Raw genomic sequence first — 20,389 nt, 5'->3', positions numbered from 1 at the left:
CTCATTATATTAAAATGCCTTAGGTGAATCCCAAGACTCTGCTGTGTTCATAACTGAACAAAGGAAAGAACAAAATGAATCTGAGCAACAAATCCTAACTGAGCACTAATGCTTGAAGTGTGGACTCAGCTACCACCACTGTACTAAAATGCTAATGGCTGTAAATTATACTTTTACTTGCTGGTGTGGATAAGGGCAAATCCGTGCAGTTTAAAACATTCAAAACAAGAAAACTCTGCTTTGGATTATATCATAAGCTTTGAACTACCGCTCCTTCCCTTTAACCCACACTGGAAGCAATTAACTTCGTGCCCCTTTGTGCTGCCTATAGCTGGCATCTATCAGGTTTACTCACAACAAAATAAGTCTCATTTATCAGACGTGTTCCATTGTAGTGCCTTCATTTGCTAGTATCAAAACACAAACACAAAGACTTGCAATTGTTCTCTATTTGTTACCTGCAGGCAAGCTGATGGCCCTCTGGGAAGGATATTGTGGTGATATGTGAGAGGGTGAAGATATCTGCCCAACACCCTGTACATCAGTCAGCACTGTGTCATTAACCTGCAGAAGGAACAAAGACAACTAAGGCCAGTGGAAGTCTTTTTAACCTCATTTCAGTTTGTGTCTAAACATATTCCACTCAGCGGCCACTTATATTTCTATCAAAACAGAGAGTTTGGAAATTTTCAACTCAGCTGTGGGGTAGCATATTCATTACAAAGTGAAAATGTCCTCAGTGGCAAAAAAACTCCCAGGCCTTATTTAACTGACTGAAGAAATAAGTGGGAAGATAAATAAATGTTAATTACAATTGATCTAGTGATTACTCAGACTCTAAGCGAAGCACTCACATCAGTAAAAAGTGAGGTGCACATACTTAAAGAAATTTGTCTCTTACCAGCATCCAGCACCTGGGGTTTCCAGCATTTGTCCCACATACTATGAATGTGTCATTTACTTTCTGAATGACTGTGATGAAATTATCACACTCCAGCTGTTAGAGAAAAAGGCACACAAGTGAGATAAACAGATAGAGACAAAGGCAGAAAATGATTCAGAAGCAAGATGAAAATGGGGAAGAACTGCAGATTGGCAGAGGGAATACAGATTAAAAAGAGAGCGGGAAAACAGAGAGAGTATGTGAAGAAGTGATTAGAGAGAAAGGCACAGAACAAAGGACAAAAGACAACAAGAAACAAACCGAGGGACTGAAAAAGCAAACAGGAGGAGAGGGAAATGTGGAATAGAGGGCTGGAGAAACAAAGCAAGAGCACAACACACACGAGATTATGAGAGAAAAAGTGGATTACTGAAAGAGATTTAAGAAAAATTGGAAGCCATTCATTCTCCGAACATTCTTGGCAGGCAGCACTCAGGAGGCTTAGACCTGCAGTGCATCACTGCAATACTCCATATGCATGACTTATTTACTAAGATCGGAAAATGGACTGCTATCCCAAATCCACTGATGGATGGAGTTCAGTTCCAGTAGTGATCACAATGAGTAGATGTTTGCTGGAGTGTGTGTTTAATAAAAAAATATTTAAATAAGTGTATTTTATTTTTTTCATAAACAATCATCACAATTCCAAATGGGTCTCTGGAGACAGCAACAGTGCATTGCAAAATCCAAAGAGTGGGGCCAGAGCTTGTGTGAGTTTGAGTAGGTGGATATGTAGGTGTTTGGATAGGCAGGAGTGTGGGCTGACATTTTTTTATTTATTTATGTTTGGTTTTCATTGAGTGTATGCAAGCTTCTGTTCTTCTGAGAACTACTTTGGGTGGTGATTTTCAGTTGTTCACGCTAAAATGAGGGACTGAAGTCAAAGTAAGCGAGTTTAAACGCAGAGGGTTAGAGTTTCGTGCTGCGACTGCTATAAGCGATTTGGCTGAAGAACAAGCAAGTTTTTGTTCTTCAAGAACAAAAACTTGCTTGTTCTTTTGGGCCAGAGTTTGATGTCAGTCTCAAATTTAAAGTAGTGCCTCATTCGGTAGTTTCATTTTGGACTGACTAGAAGCTGATGTTAAGCATTTTGAAAGCATTGTAGCGTTCCACTGCTATTCCAGAGATAGTTTTCAGTGAAATAGCAACCATTTTTCACATATCACAGTCCCCATACCAAGCCATGCTCACTTACATTTTAACTTGCTGGTCCCACTCATCATGAACAAAGCAGCCAAGAACATATAGGTACAAGTGTAATTTCCAAACTGTGGGTTTTATTGTACCCAAAAAAGGACAAAAAATTATGTAAAAAAATACAAACTTATGAAAAAAAAAAGCTATTTTGAGAAATCAGTGGGCCCAACTAAACAAAACTTTACACAAAAGCAATGCTTAACAAAATAACAGCACTCAACCAACTGACCTGACCAAATGAGAGACAGCTCAACCTATATAATAACTGAGTAAACCATTTTAAATACCACAGGGGAAGCCAGAGAGAATAACTATATTTAAAACGCACACAAAAAAAGAACCCATTCCCCCCCATGTGGTCACCACAGATGGTTAAGTCCATTTGACTGGCCTCTGCACTTAAACCAGCTCCACCCTCAGTTGCCTCCTTTGCTCAAACCAGGAAGAACTGGAGCGGCACACAGGTAACAGTCTTTCAATTGTGTGGTTGTAGACAGCCATCACACCAAGCCTGCTAACTTATGGTAAGTGAGTCATGGTGTTGGTTGGGTCATTCAGAATAGGGTGAAAAAAAGGTTTATTTTCTTCTTGTGTTTAATCTGGTTGTTTCTGTCATCGGTGCAAAATGAATGCGCTGCAGATGAACTGATGTCCAAGTGGACAGACAGTTTAAAAACATTCTGGACTTGCTGTTCTTTGGCTATGCAGTCAGTCAATCAAATTAAGTCAGTGTGCTACCCACAGAGGACCTTAAATCTTGATCTTACTTCAAGGGTAATGTTTTCTACAAACTCAGTGGCTGTAAATGACTGAAAATCTGGCCTCTTGTCCTTCATTCCCCTTCATGGAACCACAGGTTTTACTGCATGACTCAGGATATTTTCATTCTCCACCATCTGTCGTTATCGGACTTTCTGGAAGCTTTAGCTCTGGTTGCCCTTTCTTCTGTGCCATGACTTCAGTTACATTTTTTATGTTTGCCTTTTGCCTCCAGATATGGAGGGTAATTTTGTATTGGTAGAATTCCAGGCCAGCTAAATGTTAACTTAAGATACATTTTGAAATGCGTTTTTGTACAAAATGACTGGATATTGTCCCCAAGCCACCTTACACTTCTTTCATGTAAAGCCTCCTTGTGATTGCTTTGGTTGATAGCGGATTGCTGCAGTCACCCACAGTTTGCATGGAAAACACTGATATTTCTGTAAATATTTACCATTTATTTTCTGAAACTTCATTAAATAAACCAGTTGTGCCTTACCACTGTAACCAACACATTTCAAAAGGTGCAATTTTTTTTTTTTTTTTTCTTTCAAGCCAAACGGTCTCAAATTCCAGCTTTGCACTGTTTCGCTACTGCTTGGTGAGTAATTTGACAGACAAGTCAGCGTCTCTGATATAAACTAAGCATAACTGCAGCAGCCTGCTACTGACCAATTGCAAAGAGGTTTTTGGTGTAATCTGTATACCTCTTTGCCACCAGTTTCAACCTAGCAACTGCCAGCAATCACTCACCAACCAGTTTTAGAATACATTTTTCCCTAGTGACTGGTGCTTGGGGTCACTGACCGGTCTTTAGAACTGTGTGAATTGATTTCACAGCAGCTGCCAATATCCTCCTGCAACCACTTGCAACTGGTTGGGGAATACAAATTTTTCACTTGCAACTGGTTGCCACATGGTTGCTGACTAGTCTCTAGGTCTGTGACTAGAGCCTTAGTTAAACTGCTTCTGGGGACTTCCCATGATGCAATGCACAATTCTTGTTCACTTCCCTCTTTTCACTACCACAGTATTACATGCCACTACTTGCAGTAAATGGCTACCCCTTACTGGGCCTGGTTATACCAGAGGTCTCCTTCCTGTTTCTTCTCACCACTCACAAGTGGTTGCTTATTGGGGCTCTCTAATAGTTTAAGGTTTTTACTCTGCATTACAAAGTGCATTGAGATGCCTACTGTTTTGAATTGGTGATGTATGAATAAAACTGTATTGAACTGAATGCCCAGCTTCTTTGGATCAGGTTCCATAAAATATGAAGTTAAGAGTTTCTCTGGCTGCTCTGGGTAGTATCCCAAAGCTTCCATGCAGTGAGATACTAATTTCTTTGTACAGCACATGGACTCTTGTAGCACCGTGGTCCCAAAACTATACAGTGACCTTAACATTGCCTGTATAATGAAGTAGTAGGTGTAGGTGACTGGGTATTCAATTTCAGGTTTATAATCCCCTTATTTGCTTTACTGAACAATGCAGAATTTGACCCTCAGTATTTAATGGAACATATTTCTCAGCCTCAGAGTATTAAACTCCCAATTAAAGATTTATCTTACCATTTTCTTTTGGTTTTAATACTGTCATAAAATCCTGCTATTCTCTCTGTGGAATCACAAATTATTCACTGCAATTATCTGCTGCTCATTGAGCTGTATAGTTTGTTTATTGAGGTGACAGTGTCTCCTGTGTAATTTTATCTCATCTGCATGGATTATCATTTTCTATGTCAGTTTGTTATTGCATGTTTTCAGTGTGCTCATTTGAATTATTTGGCATCTTAAGCTCTTAAAAGTTAACATAAGCTTTATCTGAATAATTGAATTAAAACTGTACATCGTGACACAAACCTTGCTCCAGATGATAATGATGATGTAATATGAAAAAGGATGATATCGACGTACTGACGGATGAAGAGTGATTTGCTGAAGTGATGGCAGTACTGACAGTGAGGAAGTGTTTCTACCTCAAGTGGTGCAGCCTGTGCCTTGCAGGTATCAATTGCAGTCTGATCCGATACCGCTGGGATCTGTGGGAGGAGAGATTGTTTAGTTTGTGCCAAGTTACTTCACACTTCTTTGTTTCAGCATGCACTGACCTTGCCGCAGCTTCTAAAACACACTCCACAACACTATGGCTTTTCACTGCATTCAAGAGTCACTTCATTATTTGACATCTACATCTTCACTTTGGAGCCCTCTTTTTCCCCTCACCCTGCCTCCAAATTTCCACAGAATTTCTTTCAACAACCCTACAAGAATGGCTATGAACTTGTTCCCCTCAGTGCATGAAGGTGACACAAAACAAATCCTCCAACTAAAGAATCCTCTAAGTATCATCAGCCATGTGTTACTACTTCCTAAATAAACCAGTGTAAGTGGTCCTGATACACATAGGAAAAAAATGGTGGCATCAGCTTTAAGTATTGATTTATTCACCATTTATTCAAGTTTAGGTACCAAAACTGCTTGGTTATGGTTGGGAAAAGAGCATTCTTTGGGTAAAATACACTGTTTTATAGAAATAAATACACCTTTAAAATTTGATTCTCTGCATCAAGTTCTGTCCCATCCAAAGAGGATGCCACCTGTGCATATTTTCTATGCACTAATTTGCATAATTTCTAGAGGTCCCTTACTTTTACAGTGCAAGTATAACTCATAACAGCCTTGTTGCACAAATGTCCTTTATGGTAATTTCTCCACTTTTACCCAAGACTGTCCTTCCACAAGTAAGTAGTATAAAGAGGCAGAACAAATTAATCCTTTTGGGGGGGAAAGCAGCTGAGCATTGTCTATCAAACAAGCTTTGGTTCTCCATTGCAAAGTGGAAATCTGACTCTACAATTGTTGAATCTTAGTAAACAATCTCACTGTTTCATTCTGTGTAAATGACAGCAAAATGTTGCTGTTTTTAAGAATTTATTTTTCTATGACTAGCTGCCTCTAAGCTCCACTACAAGTAAGTTAACCTGTCAAACTGTCACTTCCTGTGAAAGAGTAAGAACACACCATCTCACATGAAAGCGTCTCCTAATTGCCAAACACATCATCCCTCGCTGAGACACAACCACCAAATAAGCCTTCGATCATTCCAAAAAGTAGAGCATATTTATATTTAGCAAACTGTATATTTGAATTCAGTCAATTTCAGTTTGTTAGCCTAGGCAGTACTTCTACCGTCGTACACACAGTGTAATCTTGAACCTCCTGTATATTATCAATATCAGTATTATCTCAGTGAATGTTTCATTAATGTATGCATGACCTAAATGCCTCGGCCTTCACTAGATTTGCTTTACTGGGCCAGCTGCAGGCCAGCTATCTCTCTCTGCCCTCTTTGGCTCGCCGTGTCATCCTCACAGCAGGATAGCAGCTATATTTGCTTTCATCCCACAGCTCACACCAAACAGTAACTGGGGTCTATACTTTCAAAAGCAAGAGTTTTTTGTGAATTCAAATTCAGCAGTAAGTCCTGGTTATGTAGAAGTCATTCCCAACAGCAAATACAGTGTGTTTAAAAAGAAAAGATGAACATAGTGAAATTTTGGGCTTCTGGGGGGGGGGGGGGGGGGGGGGGGGGGGGGGCTCAGGTTGATATTGTGCTGTGACATATAACTTGATGCAGCAATGTCACACCTTCTACTCAGCGTTTGCTGCCCAGTTTTTTTGTTATACAAACAGCAAACTAAATTGCTAAAGTTGCTTATGAAGACGGTGGACAGCTTCAATATTTGGAAGCATTTGTCTGGCTGCTTGTCTTATAATTTATGATAATTACTTCACAGTTCTCCATTCAAAATAAAGACATAAATAAAATGCTCCAAATACCATCTTAAAAGAACGCAAAAAGTACCTGCAGGTCGCGGACCCCGCTGTCTGTGAACCTCAGCATGTAGATCATTGCCTTGCCGCCTACGTAAAGGGTGTCACTCCCTTCCTGGTGGTACATGCTGATATAGTTCTCTGGTTTGTTGAAGTGGAACCTGGAGTCCTCTGAGAGACAAATAAAGGAATGAACCAGCAGATGAGACAGTAACATTGTTTTATTATGAAAATGATGAAAATTTATGGTTTAACATGTATAACGAGTGGTCCTGGTGTTATGCTAAAAAGTGATTTCTGATATTTGTGTTTTTGACTGTAGTCAACATTTATGAAGGGTGTGCTGTGTATATATAAATAAAGAAATTAATTGTTAGTGCATCTACATTACAATCACTCCAGTCCTTTTGATCACTCCAGTCCTTTTGGGCCATTTAAAATATCTTTATAGAACTGTGATGTTGTGTTTCAATTTGTCTTAAAAATGCTTTTTTTATTTATTTTTGTACATTTATCTGGGTATTTTGTATACCCAGATGAATAAAGAACATACAAAATCCCTTTGCCAAAAAGTGATTGCAGCTTCTACCTTGTGACAATTTTTTTCTGTCTCCAAATGACTTGATATATTCATGATATCATTCATTTTTGACAAGTGTGTCACACCAGAAAAATCCATTACAACTCTTTAAATACAGGCAATCATTTCTTGACAAATACTGAAAATCACTTTTTGGCAGAAGATCACTTTTTGGCACAATACAGGCACAACAAACCCTGCCCCCAGCAGACATTTTAGCTGATTTGAACATTGGCCATCTCACAAGCATGTCACTCTCCAACATGAAATCACCAAAATAACATGTAGGTCCTGTTGTTCACACCCATAATTTTCCAAGGTTTAATAAGTAGAACTAAACTCTTTCATTTTATGAATGTAAAGGAACTTCCCATGTTAAAATCAAGTAGCCTGCAAATCCAGAATCTGGATCGGATCAGTTACATTTTAAACCAAATGTAAACATGAAAAGATGCTTTCAATGACTGAACCAAATAATACTGCCAGGCACCAGTGCACCCCCTCAGCATCCTGGCAGTAGAATCATTAGGTGGCACTACTCCCCTGGAAGTGCAAGTTCTAGAACATATAATCAGTTTTTGGTAGATCTTAATGGGGTGCATATGAGCCTCAGTGATTGTAAAAAGCTAAGTAAGAATTGGTATAAGAAATGCTAATATCATAATAAATATAAACCACTGAGAATGCTGTCTCTTTCTGTGATTGACATTATTATGGTGAGAGCTAAGTCGTCCGAGATGTTTAGTAGGTATGAATGGTCTGAATTTGAACATGCTAGGTCACATCATTCTTGAGTTATTGTGTTCACGAGTTCAGAAAATGTTCAGAAAACTTGACCTTTGACCTTTACATTGAGGTCAAAATTGCCAAGATTTGAACTCAAATCTATGGTTTAAATTTGAACATCCTACCTCACATTGTTCTTGAGTTATTGCTTTCACAAGATTTCAGAAAAACTTGACCTTTGACCCTGACCTTGACCCATTTAGGGAAAAAAATTTAATCAGGTGATCTAGAAGTCACTGGTCCTCTTTTGTGCAAATTTGGTATGAACAGTCTGGTAGTTTTGCTGTAATATTGTTAACAAACACACCAAAAACAATACCTGTTCCCCCCTCAGGGGGCAGGGTAATGTTCCCCGTGGTAACAGACTGAAAACAAGGACAGTAGTAACCATTTCAGATTTTAATAATGCCAATCTATTTTTACTACTACTAACATATCTATCAAGCTTTTGAATTCATATTACTGTTGTCCATTATTCCCTCCTTTTTCTTGTAATGCTTGGTTCTCATGCAGTAGTTTTACTTCTGTTCTTTACAGTTTTCTGCACCACCTGTTCACTCGCTGGACCCCCTTTTGCCATCAGAACTGCCTTAATTCATCATAGCATAGCATGGAAACATCCCTTAGAGATATTGGTTCATGCTGACATGATAGCATGATACCTTCACACAGTTACTGCAGATTTGTCAGCTGCATGTCCATGATGCAAATCTCCCATTTTACCACATCCCAAAGGTGCTTTATTGGATTGAGATCTGGTGACTATGGGGGCCTTTTGAGTACAGTTAGCTCACTGTCATGTTCAAGAAAGAAGTTTGAGGTGATCTGAACTTTGACATAATGCAGGGGTGGCAAACTCCAGGCCTTGAGAGCTGGTATCCTGCAGGTTTTAGATGTGTTCCTGATCCAACACACCTGAGTCAAATATAGAAGTCATTAGCAGGACTCTGGAGAACTTGACTACATACTGAGGAGGTAATTCAGATTAATTTTGATTAAGGTGTGTTGGATCAGGGACACATCTAAAACCTGCAGGACACTGGCTCTCGAGGCCTGGAGTTTGCCACCCCTGACATAGTGTGTTATCCTGCCATCAGAAGATAGGTACACTGTGGTCATAAAGGGATTGACAATTGAAATGATGCCCACCACCAGCAGTCTAAATCACTGTTATTTATGCCAAGGTTTGACACTACCATCTGAATGTCGCAGCAGAAATTAAGACTCATCAAAACATTCAACACTTTTTCCAACATCTTCCGTTGTCCAGTTTTGGTCACTCCCTGCAATTTCTAGCCTTAGTATCCTGCTCTTAGCTGACAGGAGTGGCACCCGGTGTGGTCTTCTGCAGCTGTAGCTTGTCTGCTTCAATGTGCATTCAAAGATGATGTTCTGCATACCTTTGGGTGTAACGAGTTTGTGCTACCCCTTTCTTCGTATCAGCTCAAAGCAGTCTGAACATTCTCCTCTGAACTCAACAGGGCATCAATAAGGAATGTTCCCCAGCAGAACTGCTGCTCACTGGATATTTCCTCCTTCAGACCATTTTGCAGGAAAATACCAGTAGATCAGAAGTTTCTGAAAAACTCAAACAAGCACAAGCAAATTGTACCCCCACTGCCTGTAATCTCTCCCAGGTTTCCTGACCTCTGCTCCAGCCTGAAATCTTATAAGGTTGATTCATGTGTTCTTGGATTTTATACTGTTTTTGAGACTTGCCTTTTTTTCTTTGTTTGCCCCTTTGTCTGCTCTGGTCATCTTGATGAAATATAAAGATTTTGGACCCTTGCCCCTTATGTATGTCTTACCTTTAAGCTGTGAAAATACCACAGATACTACAAAAATAATTAAGAATACAAAGGAGAAAGAGGGCTACGTAGATTTTTCAAATCATACTTTGAAATCAATCAAGCAAGAAATTAATCATAAAAATGAAAACTTTTGTTTTTTGGTACTGTTGTAAGGTCAAAAACAATCACAAAAGGCCAGTGCATGAAAGCAAAATTGGGTTTCGGGAAGTTATTACAGATGATCCAGATTTAGCCATCCTAAACTTTTTTTTTAATCTAAACATGATCTGTCCTCAGTAGGAAGTAGCTTGAGAAGTACTGACTTTGAATTGATTTCGTTTACCACAGCACTTCATCCAGCACTACCACCCTTTGTGATTTTACATTAAAAAGAGAGTCAACCTGGGTGTTAGAGGAAAAGGGCATCTGGTGGAAACACAAAAATCTCTAGAATAATCATGTGGGCAAATCCTATCACAGATTGCTGGTTGAATCAAAAGTACATTTGTGCATCTCTGAATCACAGATCCAATCAGACTCACACTTACCTACACTGCATCTGTGCCTGCTTTTAGAAATAGATTAAAATCCCACCTACTAGTTAAAAGATAAAGTTACAGAATGAAAAATGTACCAAATGATATCCAGGAGTTCTTAAAAGTCTGTCTTAATGTATGTTAACAAATGTCTGATGATAAATGATATGTAACTAAAATATCAGTTTATAAAACTCTTTAATAGTACAACCATCCTTTTTCTTAATTTTAGTTTCTGCTCCAGGCATACCTTTCCACATTTAGTTTTCTTAAATAGACACTTAAAAGCATTTTCTTAAATAAACTCCTGACAGCTTTACTTTAAAACTAGCGTGTCTCATTAAAGCGTCTCTGGATGAGATGTTCTTTGCTTTTTTAAGGTAAAGAAGACATCTAGATTAATAGCAAAACCAGGATGAAGTAGTGGGGAGCAGTAGCAACACAGGTTTCTATGGAAACAGTGGCCGCTTTTATTAGCTGTAATCTATTTGATGAAGCTTGTACTTGACAAGGAAGTGAGAAATATACAAAGAAGAGGCCTACAGAGAAACTATAGTTTCACAGTGTGGTGGTCTTGAGGCAGACATAAGAACGTGTAGATTTGAAAGCACACCAATAGATTTGTATATATATTTGTTTTGGCACTTAACAGAAGCAAAATACCTTCCCAAGGTTGTGCTAATTCACCCTGTTTTCAACAGTAGAAAAAGGGTTCAGTTTTTCTTAGACTAACTTGGATCAAATTAAAAGATAATCAGAATGAAACATGAAAGGCGTTCACCCATATACTGCTTCAACACTAGCTACTAATGCTTAACAAAAGATACTCAAGTTGGTAAGCATATTTGAGTTTGACCGATAATGGTAAAAGCCATAGAAAATGTGTGTTGATAAATGGTTTGCTATTAAACCACCGGTGTAATTACATTAGCCTGATTTTACAGACAATTAAGCTTAACAAGATAGCTGGCTAGATTAGATAAAGGTAACTATGCAATAAAGGGGGTTTCTTTTTGCATTTATTCTTTCACTTGTTTAAATTTAAAGGCTTAAAAATTGCATTATTATGGACATGGCTGCTTTGACTGACAGGTTGTGCTGACACAGATGGCTTCTAGGCTTTGTTTCAGCTAAGGGGAGTCACAGAGCTGCGCCTCTCAACCAGTTTGTTCTGTTTTTTGGAGCTTTTAATGCAGTTACCAGACAAGGAGACTACAGGCAACTGTACTAAAAGCCCATCCAAGAATGAAATTCAAGTATTAATTTAGTGAAAAAAAAAAAAAACATCCAAAGTTGAGATTTTAAAATCCAAGTCCACAAACCTATATACAGTCTTTTACAGTACCAAAGTGGTGAATGCAGATATGGTAGAAGGACAAAAATGACTGCTTAACAGTGAATTAGATTAAAACTCACTTTCATTTTCTTTTTCTTTCTTTCTTTTTTTTTAAATACCCATTCAAATCTTTGAGGGATTTTGTGGCACAAAAAATCTTTGGCAAGCAAACATGACCACAAAACTATGTTTATGATGACTTAATCTCCTCCCTCACCAATCCCTTATTAGAAAACGTATTTGACTTAGAGAGGCTCTGGCCTGCCTCACTAGCAAAAGCACATTGCAAGAAGAGAATGTGCATTAACAGCATCTTTTTCCATGTCTTAACACAATTTTTCAAAGAGCCAGACACATCTGCAGTGTCACAGTCTGGTTGTAATCTGAGATCCTAAATGTTCTCTGCTGTTCTGTGTAAGTGTGTGTCTTTTCTCAGACACTTAATCATTGCTCCCGGTTGGAAATCGTGAATTTTCAAAAGGTCAGCTTTTCAGGAACTAAGAAAAACAACCTTGTTTTTGAGCTTGTTCCTTGAAAAAGGGCTTCATTAAAATCAATGGTTGGAGAGTTAACTTCCCCTCAGAGGAGCACGTATTCCTTGAAGTTAAAACACTTTCAAATTACCAAGCCACTTTTAAAGAAACAAAATCCTATTTGCACTAAAAATGTGTACATTAAAGAACGGCAGAACACAGCTGTTGTTTTGGGGACTAGTCTCAACTGAAAAACAGCTTAAATATTAGAAAAACAATAAAAGAGGCAAAGTAAGCAATCTAGAAGCCTTTTGAAGCTTTTCTGTTTGGCACTAGCGAATCATACGACTGTTTTTGTTTACTTATCTATAATATTTGACTTCAAAGTTGTTTTTAAAGTGGACCTCAAGTCTCCAATTATTAATGACAAGAAAATATCTGTGAGATTCATAGTTCAAGAGCATTTTGTATTGATTTGTTTAGGTCTCCAACTGAGAGAAAAGGTCAGCACAAAAGATGGCTGAACTTCAGGAAAATGTTCTGATATTTAGGAGGATGCTGTACATGTCATTTGAGAGGAGCTGCTTTTCTTTCTCTCTGGATGTTTCTGTAAATTATTTTGTGTTCACACGCGGTTGTTGCTGGCGCTTTCATGGTCCCCTTTTGCCAAAAAGGTGCACAAATACTTATGGTTTCTCTATTATTGATATTAAAGCTGCACTAATTAATATTTTACATGAATATGTGGCTCAAATGGCAATGTGTAAAGTACACTCAAGATGACCTGAACATATAATGGGGAAGAAAAGTGATTTACGTGACTTTGAATGTGGCATTGTCGGTTGTGCCAGATGGGCTGGTCTGAGTGTTTCAGAAACTGCTGATGTGCTGGGATTTTCCCACACAATCATCTCTAAGGTTTACCAAGAAAGGTCCAAAAAAGAAAAATATCCAGTGAGTGGCAGTTCTGTGGGCAAAAATGCCTCGTTGATATGAGAAAAGAATGTTCAGAATGCGTTGTGCTGATAGGAAGGCAACAGGAAGTTAAATAACCACCCATTACAGCCAAGGTATGCATCTCTGAATGCACAACATGAGCATCTCTGAATGCACAACATGGCAAACCTTGAAGCAGATGGGCTACAGCAGCAGAAGACAACAGCAGGTATCACGCCTGTTAGCTAAGAATAGGAGACGGAGGCTACAAATTGAAGAGGTTCAACAAAAATTGGAAATTGTCATGTCTGAGTCTCCATTTCTGCTCCTACAGTCAAATGGTAGGGTCTGTCATGATGCATGGAATTAGGACCCAACTGAAGAAACAGAAACAATACAAAATCCACAGTTTACAGGAAACACACAGGGGCCAGTTATCAGATGTTAAGACAAAGACTGAGGGGAAGACACCAGTATATGTATACAATAAGGCAGTTAGGAGAAGTGAACACAGCTAGCTAACAAGACACAGGTGATAATAATCAAAGATTATTAGACAGGAAGGGAAATAAAGACAAACACAAGACACTACAGACAAGTAACTACCAAAATAAAACAAGAAGTGAGAACCATAACAAAGCGGGGATCCATGAATGAACTTAACATAGATGACACAACAGCACAGAACAAGAAACACTGAGGGAAAAAAAACTCTAATAGAAACTGGACCTAGGAACGCAAGACTGAAAAGACCAAGGAAATACACACAGATAAAAACACAAACAACAAACAAACTAAGACTCAGAGAAAATATTTAATAATAAACAGAACTTACAAAGTACATAAACTCAGAAAACTGGATCAACCACCCAGGACCATGACAAGGTCAGAATTTGGCATTAACAACATGAAAGCATGCATCCACACTCTTATATCAACAGTTCAGACAGGTGGTGGTGGTTTAATGGTGTGAAGGACATTTTCTTGGCACACCTTGAGCCCCTTATTATCAATTTAGCATAATTTAAACATAATAGACTACTTATTGTTGCAACTCTGCAATTTCCTTCAGCTTTGTGGAATGATTTCTTTTCTTCTTTTTTTTTTAATTATTTTCAGTCATCTACTTTGGTTTTCTGGTCTTTAATTTTACTGTTCTAGCTCTGTCCTTCATTATTCCATGTCTAGCAGCAGCAGAGAGCCATTTCTGGCAAAAAAAAACAATAAAAACCAAACAGAAAAACACAAATAACCCCTCTGCTATAACAACATACCACTACCTGCTGAATGCCATAAATCACACAGACCAAATAAGGAAAAACCTGGTGAACATAACTGAGCATTTAGCTGATCAAGATTAATTTGGACTTGTTAGGAATTGTTGTTAAAAACAGGGCTAAATATAGAGTAAATCCTGGATTTAGATGCATCAGCTGGACAGAAAAAACACTGAAGTGAGTAACAACTGATTTTTCACACATTGGGAATATCAACATCTTAAGGCATAGCTGTGGGGGGAAAATGCAATTTATACCATCATTACTTAGCAAATAATGGATTATTAGTCATTTGATTCTTTAGTGTCCTTTTCTAGTTCACACCACAAAAAGAGAGCAATAGAGAACATACTGATAGGATCATTTTGATGACTAAAGAGGTGTTTTTTCAACCTAATGCTCCTTTTGCATGCTGTTGTTTATGGGGCGTTGCATTGCAATGATTTATACTGAGATATGTGCCAGTTTAAAGGAACTAGGGTAAACACTCAACTTAAAATTATAACCACTGTGAAGGTAAAAAAAAAAAAATGTACCTGTATCCTCTTTCTGGTTTGAGAGAAAGGCACTTACAGTTTTTGATGACAGCTTGATGTCCTTAGCGTGAATGCACTTATTGTAATAGACTTGGACAAAGATGTGGACTATGCCAAATGAATGCAAATCAATATGAGCCCTGGCGCCTACAATATCGTCATCAAAAACAACAGGTTCCATCTTAAACCGACTATTTTAACCTAAAATAAAAAAAGAAAAGGAAAAAAAAAAAACAGGTTGTAACCTTCAAACAATTCCTTGAAGGTACTAGAACCTGCCAAATGTCCTCATTTGGCAAAAGCGTACAAAATGAGGACATTTTAACCATCAGGGCACTTCGGAACTGTCCGAGGTGCTGAAGCTCCAGACTGCAGCTTTGATAGATTTCCTCTGACAGTTTTCCATATGTTGGTGTCTCTGTGCCTGTGTGTCCTAAGGATATGCACCCATTGCTAACCCTGAAATTGCGTAACAACAATGAATTTGATTGAAATGTCACGCACGTCTAGTGCCGTCATCTTGTGCGTTTTGTACATCCGCTGGGAGGGTTACGCCAATACCTTGACACACAGCACCCATCTCTATTGATTGCTGAATATATTAGAGGACTGTGTGAGGTGTAAAAAGGCGTGAGTGGAATAGATAACTAGGAGGCGGGTTGGAATTTTCCATTCATTGCTCTGCGCTCCCCTTCTCCCTTCTTTTCTGTACATGTGTGCACGTACAGCATATATTTATTTATTTTGACTGTTACATTAAAGCAGTTCTCTTTTTCCACTGAATAGGACTCTTCCATCTGCAGTGTGAAGCAGCTGCCGTGTCCCGCATTGCAGCTCCGCAAGGACGCGAGAGGCACAGTGATTGTGCCAACCTCCAAAGAGTCATATTTCACAGTAATGATGTTTTTCGGCAGGCGGGTGTTGAAAGGGTACAGCTTCGAGGTGCGTTAGGGGGGAAAGGCGCCATGTCCCCCCTCTTGGCAGAGGAAATGTTGCTTTTAAGCACTTCTGGTTTTATTCCGCTCTGTGCCCCTGGAAGATGTGACGATATGGGGGGACAGCCACTATAATTGGAATCTATGCAAACTAGACACGAACACACCGTCAACTCGAAGTGCTCTGAGATAAACGGAACACACAAGTTGGCAAAAAGACTGGCAGAAAGCCACGAGTTGCACAAATAAGATCCGATTTAGACAGATTGGACATGCGTGTGTGGACACAGCGAAATCTGGAAATGCAATGGTAACGCAAAGAAACTGAATTCAGGAGGCCAACTATTGTTAAAACTGGGATGTTATAGCCCGGGGACATGTGAGCAGGCCCTGAACGGTCGAGCGTAATTTATTAGCTTGGTCGTCGGGGGGGGTCTGGGTGGGGTGTTTTCAGAGATTGATTCCAGAGGCGGCTCTGTCTTTACTGGCTTAATGTATGCAGCTTTTCCAATTAAAAGACAGCAAGAGCTAATGAGAAGTACTGGAGGAAAAAAAAAAAAATAACTGGGCGCATGACATAACTCATCCATCCACTCATCCGTCCATCCCTCCACCAGTTTAACCGTTCATTCATTCATTTCCATACATAAAACAAAAACACAAAGCATTCTTGAGTCCTTAAAATAACTGGCTGAATACCAGAACACCACAATATCTGAAGATTACGGCTACTTACCGTGCACAACAAATTTCAGCCGAGGTGACTTTCCGATGATAACGGTGGCGAAAAGCGACAGCAGTATGAAAGAATTCATCTTTCCCGTGTCCCTGTGGCGTGAAGTCGGTTATAAAATTAAGTAACCCACACGAAGCGCTCCTCCAAATCCTTCCTCTTCCTTGCAGCCGCCTGCCCCCCCGATATGCCACGTCCCAGAGCCCTGCAAACGACTGCTGGTTCCGGTCCTGTCTTGTCCGTCTGTTTAGCCGGCAATTCAGTTTGGTAAAGTCGAGGTATCAAGCTCCACCTCAGAAACAAAAGGCGAAGGGGGGAGCGCAGCCTTTCAGTAGGGGCGCTGAAATGAAAAGTGGGACTGCAAAAATGAGCGCAAACACATCCGTTTTTACTTTACAGTTGTGTAAGCATTACACATCATACCTGTTGCTGATAAAGATTATTTTCACTGATATTTTGAATCGTACATTGTATCTCTTGAAAGTATGATACACATTTCTCTTATAGCTTTTAAAATGTTGTAATGCAGTTGAATATGGCAAAATAAAGGTTGCTTATACATATCCTTATGTATAAGCAACCTAATTTTAATTTTACAAAAGAAATTAAACTCTATTATGCACTTTTAACGTGGTCATTTTATGTTTGTATAAAAGCCCTCACACCATCAACCAATGATGATATTTCAGCAACTCCATCACTGTAATCTCTGATCAATATGTCACTATAAAGTGCCTGAGTGCCTGAATAGGAAATCTGCTCTGCTGCGCTTGCATTTGTGAAGTTAATTGACTCAAATTTGAAAAAAACTGAACCACTCTTAATGGTGAATGCCTCTCAGTGAAGGCAACTAAACAGATGCTTCCACTTTAATGAAATTGCTCTCTGTAGGCACCATCCAAACCTTCATCTGGGCTTCTATGAGAAATTTCTATGAGCAGTGAGCTCCTTGGGGGGAAATCAGCAGGATAACACATTGAGAAATGAATGAAAGGCATTCCTGTGTTTGCCTCATTTGAGAAAGCACCACATGAGGCACACAGGTGGATCCTTGGAAGAAACAAGCCTCTGAAATCCCACCCACTAGGGGGGCAAGTTTCCATTTTTAACTTCTTTCCAAAGCTTTTACTGTCTCCTGGTGTTACCCCTTATAATCAAGACCTTTGAGCTCCCGCAGAAAAGTGGAACCCCGCTTACTAATGTAAAAGAACACGACACACTCACTCAGAGTTGGTGGTTTTTTTTTTTTCATTGAATTTATGCACATTTCACATCAATCATAAATGTATACAAGCTTTAAAAAGAGATTCTGTTCCCTCGAATCATCTTAAAATCTTGCTGGTTGGAAGTTGTGTTTTTGTTTTGTTTTGTTTTAAATCTGTTTGCGGTTAGTTTGAAAGTGGAAAATCACAAAGATTTCAGGTAGACTGCACAACAATGATACACAACTTAGGGCACTGGGGCCACATCAGCTCTGGCATAGGACAGCAGCTTACTCAAGAATCAAGAATCAAGAATGCCTTTATTAGTCCCACAAATGGGGAAATATTTGATATTCCACATCTATGCTTCTATCTTTATTTTTCTTATTATTCCCTTTATTACCTCTGCCAAAGATGTTATGTGACTGTTTTGTTTTGTTTATTTGTAGGATTGCTCAAAAAGTTAAAATAAATTTGCATGATTTTTTTTTTTTTTTTTTTTTTTAATAGAGGTACGGCTTGGTCCAAGCTCAAAGTGATTAATTTCTGGAATTGAGCCAGATCTTGCTCCTGATCCAGGGATTCTTGGAAGAACAACGTGAGAAAGGGCAAAATTGGACATTTAGTGCCACATCTTCACAAGTACATAAAACTTGGGAAATCTCATGTTGATATGAAAATGTCACAAACCATTTCAAATCCAGCTATATCTGGTGACCCAGAGACTCAATTAATGGATGATATGGAGGGAATTTTCATCCTTGACTGAGGTATGCAGTACTCTGACCTCTCTTTGGTATCAGTGATGTGCTCCATCCGAACTAGAGTTAAATAACTGTTTGATTACTTCAGTCACAGCAGTAACTTTATTGTTTTGGGGTTTTTTTTCACTCTTTCCACTTGCATTCTGTACTGGGTAAATAGCAGTTTAACACGATTTCAAATGTAATGATGCCCCGGTTGCGTTTGTTGAACAAATGACTTCACTTAACAATGAGGTCATTCATGTTCTCTTTAATTTGGGTGTCAAATTTTCAACCTCTAGATGGCAGCAAAACCAGTGTTTTCAGTCGTTGTTTCATTACTTCAAACTAATTATTGCAACAAGGATATTCTGTTTTAAGATCACTTGGAGTGCCTTTGCTTCAATTTACAGTTTACAGAAGCAAGAGAAACATGATGTTTAATGATAATGACTTAACTCGTAACAGTTATTATGATTCATTTTCCTGCTTATTTTATTTTCTCTATAGCTGGACAGGAGATAAGTCTAGAAGTGTCACTTAAATATCTGAAACACATCAAAAAACATTAAAAGATCTCAGTACAACAATGCATGAAGCAACCAATTAACAACATACATTTGTTTGTAATCACTGAAAATAAAATAATTTTTGAATGTCAAATTTCAATGACTTAATAATTATTTGAAGGTGTTTTATTAATACAGTAAATAAAACTCACTACCTAAATTTCACCTTGTTAAGCATTTCTTTACATTGGATCAGACTTTACATGTAAATATATCAAAACATGTTTTGAAAATCTTGAAGTTTCATGTAAATTAATATTAAAGTAGTAAATAGCTTGTGTGAGTATACATCTGCCTATGTGTCTGCATGCAGCTATAGGAAGGTGCCTGCTTCTTGAGTGTCTCAAGCTAAAGAATACAAGATGATAATTTTGGGCAGCGATTTAGTTGCAAAACACTCAAAGATTATTGAGGCAAAAGGATAAACAGTGTGCTGCTTGTTCTATTCTACAATAGGAGTGACTACAGAATAACACTGGAAATATGCAATATTGAATACTTTACTCTCAATTTTGTGTGGTTATTTCATATCACACTAATGCAGTAATGTAAAATTAAATAATACAGTATTACTGATAGCATTGGTCATTATTTTCTTAAGCAGGTGAGATAAAATTCCTGCACATTACAGCACAGTAATGCCAGCCAGTCCAGTGTGGTGAGAAATCTGAAATATTGAATGGATTGTAATGAGATTTGGTACAAATCTTGAGGCCCTAAAGAGGATTAGGTCTAAACGCTTTGGTGATTCCCTCATTTCCTCATTGTATTTCCATAGTGCCAGCAATATTTTCCAACTGTGTTGCACCAGATGTGGGACAAAACCAGGACATAAAGTAAATTATAATTTTTACCAACCTGAGAGGTCAGTGAACAGAGACAGGAATTGGAATAGTTGGCATTTACTTAGTTGGCATAAAAAAACAAAAACTTAAGAGTAACATGGCCAAAACACCAATAAACAAAGTACTGACTGTGCCTAACTTCCTGACTGCATTCCTGAATGCCATTAATATGCATGGAACACCTAAAAAAAAAACTTCATACTGAGTTTGTCAGTACATATAAACATATTTCATTTATTTTCTGTTGACCTAGCCAATCTTGCAGTAAAATATGTGCTTGTCGTAACTGTTGAATTTTGTCATGCTATTTTCTTTTTCTAGTATGTAATCATCATGATGGCATCAAAGAAATTCACTCATGTCAGAAATGC

At 38.5% G+C, this 20,389-nt stretch overlaps 1 protein-coding gene across 1 annotated transcript in view; it reads right to left on the bottom strand.

The window, feature by feature from the left end:
• LOC115793866 (semaphorin-7A) overlaps window positions 1–16,971 on the bottom strand; it is a 44,093-nt gene extending 27,122 nt beyond the window's left edge. The window contains exons 1-5 of the mRNA XM_030749023.1: window positions 16,663–16,971; window positions 6,773–6,912; window positions 4,884–4,946; window positions 902–997; window positions 459–564 (exon numbers count right to left, since the gene is read on the bottom strand). Of these exons, the coding sequence (XP_030604883.1) occupies window positions 459–564; window positions 902–997; window positions 4,884–4,946; window positions 6,773–6,912; window positions 16,663–16,741 (484 nt within the window). The 5' untranslated portion in view covers window positions 16,742–16,971. The remainder of the gene's footprint in view (window positions 1–458; window positions 565–901; window positions 998–4,883; window positions 4,947–6,772; window positions 6,913–16,662) is intronic.
• Window positions 16,972–20,389: the final 3,418 nt, after the last annotated feature.

This window comes from Archocentrus centrarchus, chromosome 16, assembly GCF_007364275.1.
Source record: "Archocentrus centrarchus isolate MPI-CPG fArcCen1 chromosome 16, fArcCen1, whole genome shotgun sequence".
Lineage (NCBI taxonomy): Eukaryota > Metazoa > Chordata > Actinopteri > Cichliformes > Cichlidae > Archocentrus > Archocentrus centrarchus.
This window is presented reverse-complemented; position numbering and strand designations above follow the sequence as displayed.